Source organism: Zea mays, chromosome 8, assembly GCF_902167145.1.
Source record: "Zea mays cultivar B73 chromosome 8, Zm-B73-REFERENCE-NAM-5.0, whole genome shotgun sequence".
Taxonomy (NCBI): Eukaryota; Viridiplantae; Streptophyta; class Magnoliopsida; order Poales; family Poaceae; genus Zea; species Zea mays.
Genome location: NC_050103.1, coordinates 177,555,559 through 177,571,970, shown reverse-complemented (window position 1 = coordinate 177,571,970; position 16,412 = coordinate 177,555,559). Strand labels below are relative to the sequence as shown.

General features: G+C 50.7%; 1 protein-coding gene and 1 long non-coding RNA gene across 2 annotated transcripts; both read right to left on the bottom strand.

Annotated features, from left to right (window-relative positions):
- Positions 1-244: 244 nt before the first annotated feature.
- Positions 245-5,401, bottom strand: LOC100191871 (uncharacterized). Its single transcript, NM_001137295.1, is given in 8 exon segments — positions 245-686; positions 797-881; positions 963-1,098; positions 1,318-1,387; positions 1,562-1,619; positions 1,712-1,805; positions 4,494-4,694; positions 4,776-5,401. Coding segments are annotated over 8 exon segments (993 nt in total). The 5' UTR covers positions 5,067-5,401; the 3' UTR covers positions 245-628.
- Positions 2,192-4,487, bottom strand: LOC103636565 (uncharacterized). The gene is made up of 2 exons (XR_558066.2): positions 3,812-4,487; positions 2,192-3,740 (listed from the first exon to the last, which is right to left on the bottom strand). It is a non-coding gene; the product is annotated as an uncharacterized lncRNA (long non-coding RNA).
- Positions 5,402-16,412: the final 11,011 nt, after the last annotated feature.

Genomic DNA, 16,412 nt, shown 5'->3' with positions numbered 1-16,412 from the left:
AGAATGGCTGCTCTGCTTGACTACATTAAAAATACATGTTTCTAATTGTCATTTTGATATCACGCACTATACTTTTTATTTTGAAATCACACTCCAACATAGATGCTCATACATGTCCATACATTTACACCTATGAACACACACACACACATCTTATCCTTATTCTTGTGAGCATCTCCAAAGGACAGAGACCCATTGTTAAATTATATTTATCAAAAATATATATATCTAGCAGTACTTTTTAGTATCATAACTCGTCTTATAATTTTGATGAAAATTGAGGTAGTACAGCTTAGGACTATACCAGAGTTGCATTATTTTTGGATGGAGTCAGTACAGAAAAGTTAATCTGGTCGCATGCTAATACGGTTACCAATGTAGCCCGAATCCTCATACATCGTACTCAAACGCTCTTCATTCAACAGAACAAATGGGCTTGCTAATTGCTATATCACATCTTTTGGTGTTATGGTACATAATGGCGAGATATGCAGACTAACGTTTTCAAAGGATACATTGTGATCGCACCAATGACTGGCTTGATCGGACGTTTTCAAAGAGTACACTATAATTGCATCGATGTCCAGCTTGATCAACCAGTATCTCAATATATCCCAGTCGAACTTTTTCAGTGAGACGCCATCGCAACGGAGATCCACGCCTTGTACATCCCATGGGGTTTTTGCCTGCAAAGTTCACAATCAATAAAGGGGTAATATCTGAAAAGGAACTTGCAGGGATCCAGGGTAATATCTGAAAAGAAACTTGCAGGAGGGCAGGGCTGTGATTTTCTTACGAGTGAATATTTTGGGGATCAATGTCATTAAATAAATTGCTAAAAAAGCGGAATCCATCTGGACTAACATCTCTGCACAACAGGCCTGAGAGAAATAGACAGTCAGTTTAATTTTCAGATCATACACGTAGCTTGCAAAATACTTGAAAGTTGCAGCCACACACACCTTTGTTTTCTGCATTTAGAAGATGCTCCTTTGCTAAAGCTGGAGCAATTCCCAGTGTGAATGCAGCATCACTTGGGCTAATCCCTTTCTGAAGAGCATCTGGCTTCTGTGCAAGTGATGAGATTCTTGCAAATACCTATGTTCGTTGAGGAAAAGGTTCAGCGATCGCTAGTGCCTAGTGGTAGTGCTAAAAACAATGATAGCGGCAAATGTACGAAGTACAAACATAGACAGCTGCAGAATCTGTGGCTGCAGTACATTCACTAACAAAGTCAATGCTGATTGGCTGCAATATGTTGTCTAGTGGGCATTCGGTATGCGTTAAGGCTTATTGTTGTGATTGCTTAGTGCTTACCTCTTCATCACTATGTGTTTTGGTCTGGATCACCTTCACTCCACTATCAAATTTCCTGAGCATGACTGGGCTGCTCATTAGAAATCAACATCTATAAGCAAAACATCAAAACCATGATCAATGGCTGGTGACGAGCCAGCTGGGAAGGCATTGAATTAGTCTTTGCTATTCACATCATCCTGGACTGTCTTCAGAAAAGTAAACTTAGCTAGTTCGGTAATCATTAAAAGCATGATATACATACACATCAACTTTCTCCCACAGGGAACAAGCTTGCAAAAGGTCCTCTGGTGAGATCAACTCTAGAAACAAATAAACAAAACTAATTTCAGAAATCAGAACACAAGTAACAAGGAAATTCTATATATATTATTAACAGAAAAAAAACACAGACCTGTTCCCCTAGCACGGTTGAAGAGACAATAAACATCGACTAGTGCCATCATACCACCTGCTTTCTCAAGTGGTATTCTTACAAAGTCCGCCAGCTGACAACAAATGGACAAAATAATCATTGGACAATAACAAGTCTGACACTTTTTAGTACTCCCTCTGTCCTAATTTATAATTCGTTTGACTTTTGTGTGTCAAGTTTGACCAGCTTGTCTTATTCAAATTTTTTGTGAAAAAATAAAAAAATCAAAGTCATACCTAAAGTATATTATAAAGTACACGATATCATAGTAAAAAATAATTATTATTATGATTTTTTTGAATAAGACGAGCCTGTCAAATTTGGGGTAAAAAAGTCAAACGAATTATAAATTGGAACGGAGGGAGTATAATGCAGCTAGAAACTAAGGAGGAATGGAGAATATATAAATGTGTTTCTCAGATTAAAAGGAAACTCTGATTCTCTGAAGGCATGAACAAACTTTTATCCTTGCCTCCTGCCAATTGAATATATAAGAGTGTGAATCTTGCAACTATTGATGGCTTAGCGTTCATATTCCTTCAATTTCACTATGCTTGTCCATAGGACATCATGCACACTACCTAAGACAGTAGTAATTACAAGGAAAAAAAAATCTAGTAACACAAAACATGACACAATTATTTCTCTTCTTTGAAAGCATTTAATTAGTGATAATAGATTGAAAATGTTGCACCAACTTAAACTCTTGATATCCTCAATTGACAAACATTGCAGGACGTATTATCCCAAGGCCATGGACAAACATAGTGAAACAAAGGGAGTAAATGATAACATTCTCAAGATTTTTCCTTTAATGTATCCCTTCCCTATATGTGTTCACATCTTCACTGACAAGATAGGGTCAGAGCTCCTGAATAAATTCTAGTAACAGTAAATTAGTAAATGGTTGAGTCTAGATCACATATGAAAATGAACTGTAATTACTCACTATAAATTTTCCACCAGATGGAGGAAAAATATATAGGCCATGTTTGGAAGAGCTTAACTTGTAGGTGCTTTTCACAGAAGCTGGTTTTCTCTACAAGCAATCTTTTCTAAGAAGCACAGTATAGGTAAAATTGCCCATTTGGCATCATCGGAGCGAAACAAAAGCAAGCTCCTGACTTCTGTGAAAGGTGAAGGGCAAGCGATGGCCTGACAGCCGATGGACCTAGCTAAAAGTGAATAAAAAATTTACTTGCATTGAGTTGAGGCACTAATCAAGTGATGGTTGTCAATGTAGAAGATCAATCGAATATTCAAAGTGACTTGAAACCTTCGACACAACTCACATGCTCAAGATGGACAAGCTCAAGAAGTTGAAGTAATGAAGACCCTCAAAATAACAATAGTAAAAATGGCAACCAAGATTGAATTGAAGAAAAACTCAAATGGTGGTTCAGATCCTTTTATTTTTTGTGAGTTGAGTATTGCCACACTATCAAGAGGGATGTTTCACCAAGATCGAGGCATGCAAAATGGTGCTTCAGATAAACCCAAGAGTAAGAGAGAGTAAGTAAAACTCCACTCAAAATTTTAGCCCCAACCACAAACCCGACCAGACCAACTTCTGGGCCAACGGCTAGTCGGTTTGAATACCCGGCTAGGTCGGATTTGTCAACTCAAACTCAAACAACTAGTTTTGGCGTGATGGCTATAAATACCTCTTCCACTCACCATTTCATGTTGTTGATCCTCCCCACTCTTATCAACGACCAGAATAGTCCTTGGGCATTCCTCTCCCTCTCTTTGTGAGTGTTTGAATAGAGAAAGCTTAAACCTTGATTAGGGGGTGTCCCAAACTTCGTGAGCTTGCCTTTGTGGCAATACAGAGCTTGGGAAGCTTTGAGAGTTATCCCATCCTCGAGAACTTGAGCAAGTCGAAGATCTTTGGTTCGTTGCTATCTTTCTCTTGGAACTTTGTTCTTAGGTGGGAAAATGTCACCAGCAGGACCCGAGGGTGTGTAGGCTGTTTGCGTTGGTCTTGTAAGAAAGGCTAGTCTTCCCACTGAAAGTGGAAAGAAGACTTCTTAGTGGATTGGTGGAAAGAGGTTATTTCAAGTCTGACCAAGAGTAGACCTTGATGGGTCCCTCACTGACTTCCACAATGGAGACGTAGGGCGCCTTGTGGAGTTGTGGTGGCCCGTTCTCTAGTCAAACAAATCCTTGCGTCTCCTGATTGGTTTGCCTCGTGCTTATTCATACTGCATATGTATTTGTATTTCCGCTTGTGTTCTCGGGTGTGGTTGTTTGTGCTTGTAGGAAGTGTGTGACAGAGTTCATACACATACAATCAAACCCTAAGTAGCAGGCTTGCCAAACAGGGCCATAACTGTTAAATACAAGCTATTTTTTCTGTATATATAATTAGTGCATTATTCATATGGTGTGAACCTCAAACTAAATATTTGATTTATGTACACATCTTCACTGACAAGATGGGACCAAATCTCCTGAATAAATTCTAGTAATAGTAAATTGCTAAATGGTTGAGGAATCTAGCTGACATACAAAAATGAACTGTAAGCTGTAATTATTAACCACTAGAAGTTGTGATTCCCACTAGATGGAGGAGAAAGGTATATATCCTGAAAATATATTGCTGTGCTTCTGGAAATATATTATTGTGCTTGCGCCATACGGCAATGAGGCACTGAACTAAATATTGACCTAATCCACACAAACTTCTTAAAAAAATTGAGCATTATCAAAGCCAATTTATAGTCCAAAACAAGCTACATAAAAAACAATTGCATGTTACCTGTAGTGACAACTGCTGATGATACAACGCACCAGCAGTTTCTTTCGTCACAGGAGACACAATGCCAACACTCAACAGCAAATCCTGCATGTCTTGCTTAGAACCCATCTCTTCATCATTGGAATTTGATTCAGTGGATGAGTTCATTAATAGCTTGAGCCTCATTTTTTCTGCTAACTGCATCATTTCCTTAGCTTTGCTCTGGAGCATAAAAAATAACAATAATTGAGTTCAAATTAGACCATGGTGATCAATCTCAGATGATAGCTGTGCAATGCTAACCATGAGGGCATTGAGATCCTGGAACGCATCTTGCAAGTTCTGCCCGGCGTTCTCCCATGACTCCTGCTCCATCCGCAGTATCCCCGAGACCCCAACAACCGGCATCCGTATCGCGATGTCCTCCGTAGGCGCGGCCCCCTCTGCCACCGACGTGCCACTCGACGGAGCAGCTGCAGGGGTCACCTCCCAAGCCCTTGCACGGATCGCCTCGAGCAGCCTCCCGAAGAACACATCAACGTCAGCCTTGCAGGTCACGACGATGGCGATGACCTCTGATCGCACGGGTGGCATGGAGATCTGGAGGCGGATGCGGTGATGCTGAGACGAGGAAGATGAGGACGGGGCGGAGAAGAGGGAGCGGAGGGGGTTGTGGCTGTGCCTGCGGTGGGGAGGGTACGCATGGACGACGGTGGCGAGCGGCAGGCCGCGCGCGGAGCGGGAGGGCTCGTGGAGGAAGATGAGGCGGTGGGAAGTCAGCGCGAGGAGGCAGGCGCGGAGGGGAGCAAGGCGCGGATTTTCCTCGGGCTCGAGGTCGACGAGCGGGAGGAGATTCCGCTCCACCTCGCCCGCGGAAAGCACCGGGCGGCCGGATGCCGTCACGGACGCTGACGGAAGCCAGTCGGCTGCGGCGGCGGACATTGGCGACGGTGCTGTGGTGTGTACGGGTTTTCCCGTGCTGAAGAGTTGTTTGAGATTTTTTGGAGGGGCTGCTAGGGGTGAAAAACGAAAACGTTAATTTTCGGTGACGGGGATCTTTTCGAAATTTTACCAACTTTTAGAGCTAAACGGAACGAAAACAAAATCTGTAGAAACAATCGGGAATAGAAATAATTTGAGTCCCTTCCGACCGTTTTTTAAAAAAATGCAAGTACTTATGTGCAAAATCCATGCAAACCGACTAACAAAAGTCAAAAAAATCTAAATAATAGAGATGTACTTCTTTGCCCATTCTATCACTGTATAAATTTTTAAGTTTAAATTTATTATATGTTAATAGATACAAAAGATAAAATTCTGAGATAATTTTCATTTTTTTATCTCAGAATTTTCTCTTTTTTTATCTCTTAACGTATGATAATTTGAGCTTGAATTATTATATAGTGATAGAGTAGACAATGAAGTACATCTATAAATTTTTTGTGATGTTTATTAGTTGGTTTGCACGGAAACTTGATTTGCACTTGATACGTTGCCTTTCAAAAATTACCGTATTTATTCGGTATTTTACTGTCGATAATGAATTTAGTAATTTTTTTAAAAAATATTAAATCTAAACTAGTCTTTGTAAATTCATAATAATTTTATCTTAACTCAAGAAAATATAAAACAAAAGTTATTGTTTCCCTAATACCAAGACCTATCCAATTATTACTCTTGACACATATATTCATAATTTGCACAAGAGCCTTAGAAGGATCAGGATGATACCAATTATGTTGACTTTCTAACTATGTGTATGTGCATAGTGCTTGTCACTTGTATTTGTGAGATGTTGCTTAAAGTTTTGTGAGATATAACTATTACTGTCATCTTATAAGATGATTTCAAAATTGATTATTTCATTTACGAAGTTGGTTACAAAGACTGGGTTTAAGGAGATGGTTAAAAGTAGTACACCTCTAAAAATCTATTAAAGTGGTACGACTATTTAAACTAAAATCTATTTTCTATTTGGCTCGTACATATTGGTGTATGAGATCGATCAAGGCATATACTTATATGGCTAGTATTATGTTCTATGGTTTGATAAATTTATTATTTTAAAATAATTGTTTTGGTATTTTTTGATGGTTATTGATGCACTTTCGATCGTATACTTTCGTTATTAACATTAATGAAATATTGATGCCATTTTCGTTTCCAAAAATACGTATGGTTTTTGTTTCCGTTAAAATAATTTGAAAGTGAAAGTGGTGAGCCTTTTTCCAATCGTTTCAGATCATTTTCAGCCTTACCGCTGCATACCGCTGCGACCTATAGCTTAGGCTATCCACAGTGCCTGCTACTCTATACCATTACTCTACATTACTATTTATAGTCTAGTCATTAAAGTTCCTTATTCTATATTACAATCCTCCGCACTCATATTTCCTCTATACTAACTACCCCCTCCGTTTTAAAATATTATTTGTTTTAGCTCTATATTTTTATGTCCATATTCAACTAGATAGTGATAAACCTAGACACACACATATATATAATACATATATCAAGTATTGTATGGACCTATAAAACCCCTAAAGCGAACTCTAATTTGATACAGAGGGAGTACTACATATTCTGTCCATTCTAATTCAATTACTCTCTCTTTGTTTTTTATTTGTCGTGGTTTAGTTTAAAATAAACTAGCCGGTGACAAATTTCCGAGAACGGAGGTACTACTACCGGAAGAAGTTTGGTAATATATATATATATATATATATATATATATATATATATATATATATATATATATATATGTTCTGTTGCTCTAGATGTATAGAGGAGATGCTAGCGTAAGACTCTCTCCAGGTCCTCTAAAGCGTCCTGTACTCTAAATTTTAGGAAGATTCTCCTCCTTTATGTCTTCAGCACCGTCCTCTAAATATGGAGGACGTTGCTGGATCCTTTATATATAAAATTTCGCTCTCACCTCCTCTCTATCTATTTTAATATTTAAAACAACATATTTAGTAAAACTAAAATATGTATAATACATTTGAGAGTATAATAAATACATAAATATAAAAACTAAAAGTATAAAGTGAGCAAAGGGTCGCACATCGTGAGAGGGCACACTAGTGAGGGAGGTGGTTCGAGCGTTGAGGGAGGCTGCGGTCGCAAGTGGCCGGCGGGTGAGCGTGGGCGGATGCCACCAATGATCAAGCTGTCGTCGTCGACCATGGAGAAGGAGAGAAGCACTCCTGGACAAAGACATTACTCATACTATAAACATATAGTTTTGCTTAGTTTTTACCTACGTTTAACTATATTTTACTATTTGGTATGTGTTTACAGGTTCGTTAGCATTATTGGAGTAGCCTGGGCAAGAGTCTGGACTTGTCTGCACTTGGGTTCACCCCTAGGGAGGAGGTAGGACGACCGCCGAAGGTGGGGGTGGCGACTATAGAGAAGAAGAGGAGTGCATAAACTAAATTTTAACCATAATATGAGTTGGGGTATTAATAGTGTCGGAGACCATAATTAGGGGTACCCTCAAGGCTCCTAAATCTCAGCTGGTAACCTCCATCAGCACAAAGCTGCAAAGGCCTGATGGGTGCGACTAAGTCAAGGATCGGTCCATTCGAGAGACGCGATCACGCCTCGCCCGAGCCCAGTCTCGAGCAAGGGCAGCCGACCCCGGAGGATCTACGTCTCGCTCGAGGCCCCCCTCCAGCAACGGACACACCTTCGGCTCGCCCAAGGCCCAGTCTTCACCAAGAAGCAACTTTGGCCAAATCGTCACACCAACCGACCAAATCGCAGGGGCATTTAATGCAAAGGTGGCCTGACACCTTTATCCTGACGTGCGCCCTCCAGTCGACAGAGCTGAAGTGACCGCAGTCACTTCGCCGCTCCACTGACCGGTCTAACAAAAGGACAGCGCCGCCTGCGCCGCTCTGACTGCTGTGCCACTCGACAGAGTGAGGCTGACAGCGGCCAAGCCCGGCCCTAGGCGCCATAGGAAACTCTGCTTCGCCCGACCCCATGGCTCGGACTCGGGCTCAGCCCCGGAAGACGGCGAACTCCGCTTCGTCCGACCCCAGGGCTCGGACTCAGGCTCAGCCCCGGAAGACGACGAACTCCGCTTCGCCCGACCCCAGGGCTCGGACTCAGCCCTGGCCTCAGCCGACGGTCTCCGCCTCGCCCGACCCAGGGGCTCGGACTCGACCTCGGCCTCGGAAGACAGACTCGACCTCGACCTCGGAGGAGCCTCCACATCGCCCAACCGACGGCACGGACCGACCACGTCAACAGGAGGCACCATCATTACCCTACCCCAAGCTGACTCAGGCTACGGGGAACAAGACCGACGTCCCATCTGGCTCGCTCCACCAGACAAGTAATGATGGCGCCCCACACGCTCTATGACGACGGCGGCTCTCAGCCCCCTTACGGAAGCAAGAGGACGTCAGCAAGGACTCGACAGCCCCGACAGATGTCCTTCCGCCAGGCTCCAGCGCTCCTCCGACGACCACGACACCACACGAACCGGGTGCCAAAACCTCTCCGGCTGCCACGATGGCATGTACTTAGGGCGCTAGCTCTCCTCCGCTAGACACGTTAGCACACTGCTACACCCCCATTGTACACCTGGATCCTCTCCTTGCGCCTACAAAAGGAAGGACCAGGGCCCTCTTACAGAAGGTTGGTCGCGCGGGGAAGGACGGGACGACGCTCGCGTGAGGCCGCTCGCTCCCTCCCGCGTGGACGCTTGTAACCCCCTACTGCAAGCGCACCCGACCTGGGCGCGGGACAAACACGAAGGCCGCGGGATTTCCACCTCTCACGCCCGTCTCCCTCCGGCTGCCTCCCCCCTTCGCGCTCCGTATCGCGCCGACCCATCTAGGCTGGGGCACGCGGCGACAATTTACTCGTCGGTCCAGGGACCCCCGGGGTTCGAAACGCCGACAGTTGGCGCGCCAGGTAGGGGCCTGCTGCGTGTTGACGAACAGCTTTCTGTCAAGCTCCAGATGGGCAGTCTCCAGGAACCTTTCCAGCTCGGGACGGTGCTCCGTTTCGGGAGTCTCGAGTTCATGTCCCTCGACGGCAGCTACGACATGATACTCCTTCCCCCGCCGTGCGACAGCGACAATGGCGGCCGACAGCCCGCCCGCCGGCGGTGGAATCGACGATGTTTTCCCCGCGTGGTGGAAGAACAACATTCGAGCTCCCCGTCCCCTCCCCCGCCGACGGAGGAGGAGGCGGGGCTACCAAGGCCAAGCAGGAGGCGGCACCTCATCGGCTGTCGAGCGAGTCGACGACGCCGACGCCCCAACGGGGGGCACGTCGGGCATCGACCTCGTGACTGAGACGAAGACGAGCGCCGTCTCCCCGCGACACGCCAATCCCAAGCAAACGGACGACGCCAGCACGCTCGCGAAGGACTTGCTGGGCGTCACCCTCATACCTGAGACGACGGTGCAGTCAGTCCCTGACGTGACTTCGTCACCGCCCGTCGACCAAGAGGTACCCACCGATTCCCATCTCATGCCTTTCGGATTCAGCCTCGACCCGCCAAGCGACTTCGCTTTGGTGGGCGCTCTCGTAGAGGCGAGTCCAAACCCTTTAGGGTATCGTATGCGGTCACCCTGGGACCGGCTGACGGACGTCTCGACCTACGGGCCCTCGGGGTCCAAGGAAGATGACGCGCCCGACTTCTGTTGGGATTTCTCCGGACTTGGTAACCCCAGTGCCATGCGGGACTTCATGACCGCATGCGACTACTGCCTTTCCGACTGTTCCGACGGTAGCCGCAGCCTCGGCGACGAGGACTGCGGCCTAAGTCGTGAATGTTTCCACGTCGATCTAGGGGGTCCCTCCGAAGGCAACCATCTTGGTATGCCGGAGAACGGTGATCTCCCTAGGCCTGTGCCTCGCGTTGACATCCTACGGGAGCTAGCTGTGGTCCCCGTTCCGGCGGGGGGTCATGACCCACAGCTCGAGCAAATCCGCGGGGTGCAGGCCAGGCTCGACGAGGGACCAGGAACACTTGAGCCGATCCGCCGGGACGTCGGGCAGGAATGGGCGGGCCAACCTCCGGCCGGAGAAGTGCGACATCTACCTCAGGGTATCCAGCACCTCATCGCCGACGATGTCAGGGTAAGGCCGCCACCCACTTCCAGTGGAGTCGGCCAGAACCTGGCTGCAGCGGCAATGCTCCTCCGCGTGATGCCGGAGCCATCAACCACCGAGGGGCGGCGAATCCAGGGAGAGCTCAAGAATCTCCTGGAGGACGCCTCGGTCCGACGGACCGAAAGCTCCGCCTCCCGAAGGCAGGGGTACCCCTTGGAACATCGCGTCGCGGCTTCCCGATTCATGCAGGAAGCCTCGGTCCACACCGGGCGCACGCGCAACACAGCGCCTGCGGCCCCGGGTCACCTCAGCAACGAGCACCACCACCGCAACTGTCGGGCCCACCTCGACGAGAGGGTGCACCGAGGCTACCACCCCAGGCGTGGGGGACGCTACGACAGCGGGGAGGATCGGAGTTCCTCGCCCGAACCACCTGGTCCGCAGGCTTTCAGCCGCGCCATACGACGGGCGCCGTTCTCGACCCGGTTCCGAACCCCGACTACTATCACAAAGTACTCGGGGGAGACGAGACCGGAACTGTGGCTCGCGGACTACCGGCTGGCTTGCCAGCTGGGTGGAACGGACGATGACAACCTCATCATCCGCAACCTTCCCCTATTCCTCTCCGACACCGCTCGCGCCTGGTTGGAGCACCTGCCTCCGGGGCAGATCTCCAACTGGGACGACCTAGTCCAAGCCTTCACCGGCAATTTCCAGGGCACGTACGTGCGCCCTGGAAACTCCTGGGACCTTCGAAGCTGCCGACAGCAGCCGGGAGAGTCTCTCTGGGACTACATCCGGCGATTCTCGAAGCAGCGCACCGAGCTGCCCAACATCACCGATTCAGATGTCATCAGCGTGTTCCTCGCCGGCACCACCTGCCGCGACCTGGTGTGCAAGCTGGGTCGCAAGACCCCCACCAGGGCGAGCGAGCTGATGGACATAGCCACCAAGTTCGCCTCTTGCCAGGAGGCGGTTGAGGCTATCTTCCGGAAGGACAAGCAGCCCCAGGGCCGCCCACCAGAAGATGCCCCCGAGGCGTCAACTCAGCGCGGCGCCAAGAAGAAAGGCAAGAAGAAGTCGCAAGCGAAACGCGACGCCGCCGACGCGGACCTTGTCGCCGCCGCCGAGTACAAGAACCCTCGGAAACCCCCCCGGAGGTGCCAACCTTTTCGACAAGATGCTCAAGGAGTCGTGCCCCTATCATCAGGGGCCCGTTAAGCACACCCTTGAGGAGTGCGCTATGCTTCGGCGCCACTTTCACAGGGCCGGGCCACCCGCGGAGGGTGGCAAGGCTCGCGACGACGATAAGAAGGAAGATCACCAGGCAGGAGAGATCCCCGAGGTCCGCGACTGCTTCATGATCTACGGCGGGCAAGCAGCGAACACCTTGGCTCGGCACCGCAAGCAAGAGCGTCGGGAGGTCTGTTCGGTAAAGGTGGTGGCGCCAGTCTACCTAGACTGGTCCGACAAGCCCATCACCTTCGACCAAGCCGACCACCCCGACCGCGTGCTGAGCCCGGGGAAATACCCGCTCGTTGTCGACCCCGTCATCGGCGACGTCAGGCTCACCAAGGTCCTGATGGACGGAGGCAGCAGCCTCAACATCATCTACGCCGAGACCCTCGGGCTCCTGCGTGTTGATCTGTCCTCGGTCCGGGCAGGCGCTGTGCCTTTCCACGGGATCATCCCCGGGAAGCGCGTCCAGCCCCTCGGACAACTCGATCTTCCCGTCTGCTTTGGGACGCCCTCCAACTTCCGAAGGGAGACCCTCACGTTCGAGGTGGTCAGGTTCCGAGGAACCTACCACGCAGTACTGGGGAGGCCATGCTACGCGAAGTTCATGGCCGTCCCCAACTACACCTACCTCAAGCTCAAGATGTCGGGCCCCAACGGGGTCATCACCGTCGGCCCCACGTACCGACACGCGTTCAAATGCGACGTGGAGTGCGTGGAGTACGCCGAGGCCCTCGCCGAATCCGAGGCCCTCGTCGCCGACCTGGAGAGCCTCTCTAAGGAGGTGCCAGACGTGAAGCGCCACACCGACAACTTCGAGCCGGCGGAGACGGTTAAGTCCGTCCCCCTCGACCCCAGCAGCGACGCCTCCAAGCAGATTCGGATCGGCTCCGAGCTCGACCCCAAATAGGAAGCAGTGCTCATCGACTTTCTCCGCGCGAACGCCGACGTTTTCGCGTGGAGTCCCTCAGACATGTCCGACATACCGAGGGATGTCGCCGAGCACTCGCTGGATATCCGAGCTGGAGCCCGACCCGTGAAGCAGCCTCTACGCTGATTCGACGAAGAAAAGCGCAGAGCCATAGGCGAGGAGATCCACAAGCTAATGGCGGCAGGGTTCATCAAAGAGGTATTCCATCCTGAATGGCTTGCCAACCCTATGCTTGTGAGAAAGAAAGGAGGGAAATGGTGGATGTGTGTAGACTACACTGGTCTAAACAAAGCATGTCCGAAGGTTCCCTACCCTCTGCCTCGCATCGACCAAATCGTGGATTCCACTGCTGGGTGCGAAACCCTGTCTTTCCTCGATGCCTACTCGGGGTATCACCAAATCAGGATGAAAGAGTCTGACCAGCTCGCGACTTCTTTCATCACACCCTTCGGCATGTACTGCTATGTCACCATGCCGTTCGGCTTGAGGAATGCGGGTGCGACGTACCAACGGTGCATGAACCATGTGTTTGGCGAACACATTGGCTGGAAGGTCGAGGCCTATGTCGATGACATCGTAGTCAAGACGAGGAAAGCCTCCGACCTCCTTTCCGACCTTGAAGTGACATTCCGATGTCTCAAGGCGAAAGGCGTGAAGCTCAATCCCGAAAAGTGTGTCTTCGGGGTTCCCCGAGGCATGCTCTTGGGGTTCATCGTCTCCGAGCGGGGCATCAAAGCCAACCCGGAGAAGATCGCGGCCATCACCAGCATGGGGCCCATCAAGGACTTGAAAGGCGTACAGAGAGTCATGGGATGCCTTGCGGCTCTGAACCGCTTCATCTCGCGCCTCGGCGAAAGAGGCCTGCCTTTGTACCGCCTCTTAAGGAAGGTCGAGTGCTTCACTTGGACCCCTGAGGTCGAGGAAGCCCTCAGGAACCTGAAGGCGCTCCTTACAAACGCGCCCATCTTGGTGCCCCCTGCTGCCGGAGAAGCCCTCTTGATCTACGTCGCCGCGACCACTCAGGTGGTTAGTGCCGCTGTTGGGGCGAAGGCAAAGACGCCACCCTTCGCTCGAGGCCTTCGCTGCAGCCACTGGTCCGACAGAGACAAAGCGGGCAGGTACACCCTTCGCAGGACTCGGCACTTTGACGAAGGCCTGCGGCGACGTCCTCCCGCGGCGCGTCCTCGCTCAGTCCCAAGGCCCACGTGTGATCTGGCCCATTGTAACGGGCCCCGCGTGGCCGCCTCTGTATTACGGGCCTAACTTGTAAAGGAATACTTGTAATTACAGTTTGTAACCCTGCTTTATGGGAATATTCTGGGGATAAAATAGGTGTCTGAGGGCACATGCGTCCTTAACACAAGACGCTGGGCACTCAGATACCTATAAATACCCCCGCACAGTGCCCGTGAGAGGCTAGAGAAACAGAGCTATTGCCCCCGTGCACGTAACCCTGTTGTCACCACCATTCACCCTTGTTGGCCTCTTTGCTGCTGAGAGCAAGTTCCAACATTTGGCGCCCACCGTTCGTGCTACGACAAAACCACCCGCGATGGCACCCAAGAGAGCTAACCCCAAGGCTGACGAGGCTGCGAAGGCAGCACTGCTGGCCGCAAGAAAGGGCAAGGCCCTCGTCCTCACCCAATCCACCCACCAAGAGCCCACTGAAGACAATGTCCCCCACACCGGCGAAGACGACACCTTCCGCACCTGCGGAACCGAAGGACAGTCACAGCCGCCCCCAGGCTTCGCCCCACTGGAAGGCGCGGACCTCACCGAGGACGGTGAGGTCCTCGGCGTCTCAACAGAAGAACAGCTGCAGCTGCGCGCCCTGCGCCTCAGGAACCGCAATCTCCAGAGGCAGAAAGAGATACTGGAGGCCAAGCGCCAGCGTGTGTCCGCATTAGCCAAAGTGCGGCAAATGATACGCGACGAGGAGCAGAAAGCCCAAGACCTCGAGCGCGAGATCGCGCTGATGCAGCGCGAAGGCCACCTCGGTCTACAGCAAGAGCCACCCCTCCAACAGCGCATACAACCGGAGGACACGCGCGAAGGCCACCTCGGCCGGCAGCATGGCCCACCCCTGCAGCACCGGGCGCAGCCGGAGAAACCGCGTTTCCCCCAGCACGACTACGTCTCCCAGCACGGCGTGCCATTCCAAGGGGTCAACTACCTCGACGAGCGAAGTCCCCTGGCGCCACACTTACAAGTGACGCCTTGGCCAGCTAGCTTCCGAGCGGGGGCATACCCCAAGTACAACGGCAGCACCGACCCGGCGCAATACATCATGAGTTATCAAGTCGCCGTTGCATCAGCCGGAGGAGACGACGCCACAATGGCGAAGTCTTTCATCATCGCGCTAGAGGGCCCAGCACTCACCTGGTTCACCAGATTGCCTCCGCTGTCCATTGATTCGTGGAGAAGTCTCAGGGACAAGTTCCTCCTCAACTTCCAAGGGTACCGTCCAGACACCGACGCTTTGGCCGAGCTCTCGCTTTGCAAATAGCTAGAAAAGGAGACTCTGCGGGAGTATTACCGCAAGTTCTTAACACTCAAGTCGCAGCTGCCCTCTGTCGACGATCAGATCGCTATCCACTACGCCATCAGTGGCCTTCGGGCCGGCGTCCTCTACAGCCATTGTGTCAGAGATCCACCCAAGAGCTTGCAGGAGCTATATCAGCTCTTCGAAAAATATGCCAAATCCGAAGAGCTCCACCAGCGCAAGGTCGAGTCACAACGGAAACCCAAAGATGCCCCGCAGTCCAGCCGCACGTGGACAAGGACTCCGCAGCCAGACTCCGGTCGAGAGGGCCACAGTCAGCAGCAAGTGCACAACATCGTCAACCAACAGCCTGCTGCTGATCCCCCTCGCCGCCAGGAATATCCCCCCTAGGGCCGCGGAAATGGAACTCGCGGCAGGGGTCGAGGGCGGGCGCAGCAGCCGCCGCGCCGGTTCTATTGCCTTTTCCACGGCGAAGACTACGCCCACCAGACCAAAGACTGCCCCGAGACGAAGGCCACCAGAGACAGAATGGCGCGGGCGCAGCCAGCCGACAATCCTAGAATTGTCGCGCATAATTACCAACCACCCCCTCCACCATACATCCACGCTCCCGCTCCGCATCCACCGCACCACGCTTACCAACACCATCAGGAAGTACAAATCGTACCTCCTCCACCCCCACCGCCACACCAGCAACACCAAAACATCCCCCACGCCCCAAAACAGGAAGACTTCGCCGATCAACCATATCGCGGAGTCATTCACATGATAACAGGGGGGTCCAGCACTGACTTCGACACCAAGCGGCAGAAGCGGGACCACTACCGCAGCATCAACCACGTCGCCGTCACTGGCCCAGTCGTGCAGACGAAGTGGTCCCACATACCGCTAACCTTCGACGCACGAGACGTCGACCTGCGCAGCGCCCCCCACATCGACGCTATGGTCATCAATTGCAGCGTGGCAGGCTGGGACTTACACAAAGTCCTAGTCGACAACGGCAGTCAGGCGGACATCATCTTCCTCCACGCCTTCGACCGCATGGGTATAAGCCACAGCTTGCTGAAGCCTTCGGACAACCTGTTGTATGGTTTCGGCGGCAAGGGCACCTTCCCAGTTGGCAAGATAGAGTTGCCCCTCTCCTTCGGTGTAGCGCCCAATGCCCGAAGTGAGCAAGTAACCTTCGACATTG